The sequence below is a fragment of the Crocuta crocuta genome, unplaced genomic scaffold, assembly GCF_008692635.1.
Source record: "Crocuta crocuta isolate KB4526 unplaced genomic scaffold, BGI_CrCroc_1.0 scaffold30, whole genome shotgun sequence".
Taxonomy (NCBI): domain Eukaryota; kingdom Metazoa; phylum Chordata; class Mammalia; order Carnivora; family Hyaenidae; genus Crocuta; species Crocuta crocuta.
The window spans coordinates 9,099,843-9,102,340 of record NW_027528345.1 but is presented as its reverse complement, the minus strand read 5'-3'; the positions used below and the strand labels follow the sequence as shown (position 1 = coordinate 9,102,340).

Genomic DNA, 2,498 nt, shown 5'->3' with positions numbered 1-2,498 from the left:
GGCTTTAAAGATATTTTGTCATATCTGACATTATAAGCAAACAAAAATTGTCCTTAATGCTTATTATTCAGGTATTTTGTTATAATTCTGCCCTGCTTCCCAATCATCCACTGCTTGTTTTCTGCTACCTGAGGTGTTGTAAACTTTTCTGCAATATGTTTTTCAGAGATGCTTTTACTTCCTTGTTCTTTAGGCTGTAGACAAGGGGATTCACTAGGGGAGTGACCACACTGTACTGCACGGAAAAAACTGATTCCCATGGGGAACCTGAGGTTGGCATGAGATAGCGAAGAAAACCTGAGCCATAAAATAAGCTCACTGCAGTGAAATGGGAGGAGCAGGTGGAGAAGGCCTTGCTTCTGCCTGAGGTGGAGCTGATGCTCAGGATGGTGGTGACAATACGGGTGTAAGAGAAGAAGACCAGAATGAAGGTCCCAAAGGCATGCAGGAGGGCAGAGCACAGCAGGACTACAAAGTTATCAGAGCTATTGGAACAGGATAGAGGGAACAGGGAAGGAATCTCACAAATGAAGTTGGAGATGACCTGAGTCTCACAGAAGTCCAAATTCCAAGCTAAGAGGGTATTGATGAAAGCATCCAAAAAGGCCAGACCCCAAGATCCCCACACCAGTCCTACACACAGCTCATTGCTCATCATCTGACCATAGAGTAGAGGGTAGCAAATGGCGGCATAGCGGTCATAGGCCATCACTGCAAGGAGGCAGAGCTCTGTTCCCCCAAAGGCAAGTACAAAGAAAGCCTGGGTCAAACAGTCTTCCACTGAGATGGTTTTCTTCTCAGACAGGAGGTTCTCTAGAATCTTGGGCACTGTGACTGAAGAGTAACAGAGATCCAGGAAGGAGAGGTGATTCAAGAAGAAGTACATGGGTGTGTGAAGCTGAGAATTGGTCCTGATAACCAGGATCATCAACAGGTTCCCTGACAGAGTCAGGAAGTAAACTACCAGGAAAAGCACAAAGACTAGAGCCTGGGTATGATGACCTTCAGGCACTCCAAGAAGGAGAAACTCAATGATGGTGCTGTGATTTACCAACGCCATTTAAAGATGATAATACTATGGAAGAAAACAGAAAGAGAAGTAATATATCAACCATCTCCTCTGGCAACCCAAAATTTCCACTTATTCTATGTACACACTTTTTTTTTCTTCATCTGCTCATTATTGCCATACTTGTTTAATATCTCTCATGGAGTCCCTTGAAGCATGCATGCCTTTGCTTTTCTGATTTCCTGGTGTACCAGTCTTGAACCTTCTGTGCTCTATTTGTTGCTCTTTCCTTACAAACAGTTCTAGAGAAATTCACATAAGTTTTCAGATCTGTCCCTTGAATAATTTTTACCCCTTTAAACTGGGCCATTGATTTTGTTTTATAACCTTCTGCTCAAGAATTCATTTTCTGCAGAAGATACTATAATTCTTCCTGTTTTCCTCTGTCTGTCTTTCACCTTCCACTCAAGACTTTGTAATGGTTTGTTACTAATTAATTATGTACATTTATGTTATCTTTTTCCTCTTTATTATTTTGTATATATTTGGAACATTTGGTCTTAGATATAATTTTGAAAGCTGTGTGTGTGTGTGTGTGTATGTGTGTGTTAGAGAGTTGAGAAAAGGGAGGCAACTACCAAACATTTTATAAAGTTAAAAAATATATCTAAGAAATAATAAAGGTAAAACAGAACTGAGTTGTTCATCAAAATAAACCACTAAAAAAGAGAGAGGTCCTAGCCATATCAATCAGACAACAAATCACTATAGTAATCAAGTTGCCAATTGGCAAGGAAGAAGTAAAACTTTCACTGTTTGCAGATGACGTGATACACCATATAGAAAACCCTAAAGACTCCACCAAAAAACTGCTAGAACTGATAAACAAATTTAGTAAAGTTGCAGGATACAAAATCAATGTACAGCAATCTTTTGCATTTCTATGTGCCAATAATGAAACAGCAGAAAGAGAAATTAAGAAAACAATTCTGATTTCAATTGCATCTAAAATAATAAGATATCATAGAATAAATCTAACCAAAGAAGTAAAAGAATTATTCTCTGAAGACTATGAAACAATAATGAAAGAAATTGAAGATGACACAAAAATGGAAAGATATTCCATGCTCATGGATTGGAAGAACAAATATTGTTAAAATATCTATACTATCCAAAACAGTCCAGAGGTTTAGTGCAGTCCCTATCAAAATACCAACAGCATTTTTCACAGAACTAGAACAAACAATCCTAAAATTTGTATGGAAGCACAAAAGACTCTGACTACCCAAAGCAATCTTGAAAAAGAAAAGCAAAGCTGGAGACATCACAATTCTGGACTTCAAGTTATATTACAAAGCTGTAGTAATCAAACCAGTAGGGTACCAGCACAAAAACAGACACATAGTTCAATAGAACAGAAAAGAAAACCCAGAAATGAATCCAAAACCAAAGGTCAGTTAATCTTCAACAAAAGAGGAAAGACTGTCTA

At 38.2% G+C, this 2,498-nt stretch overlaps 1 protein-coding gene across 1 annotated transcript; it reads right to left on the bottom strand.

Moving 5' to 3' along the window:
- Positions 1 to 124: 124 nt before the first annotated feature.
- On the bottom strand, positions 125 to 1,060 carry LOC144222864 (olfactory receptor 8S1-like). The gene has a single exon (XM_077753565.1). The coding sequence runs from the start codon at positions 1,058 to 1,060 to the stop codon at positions 125 to 127; it is 936 nt and encodes a 311-aa protein (XP_077609691.1).
- Positions 1,061 to 2,498: the final 1,438 nt, after the last annotated feature.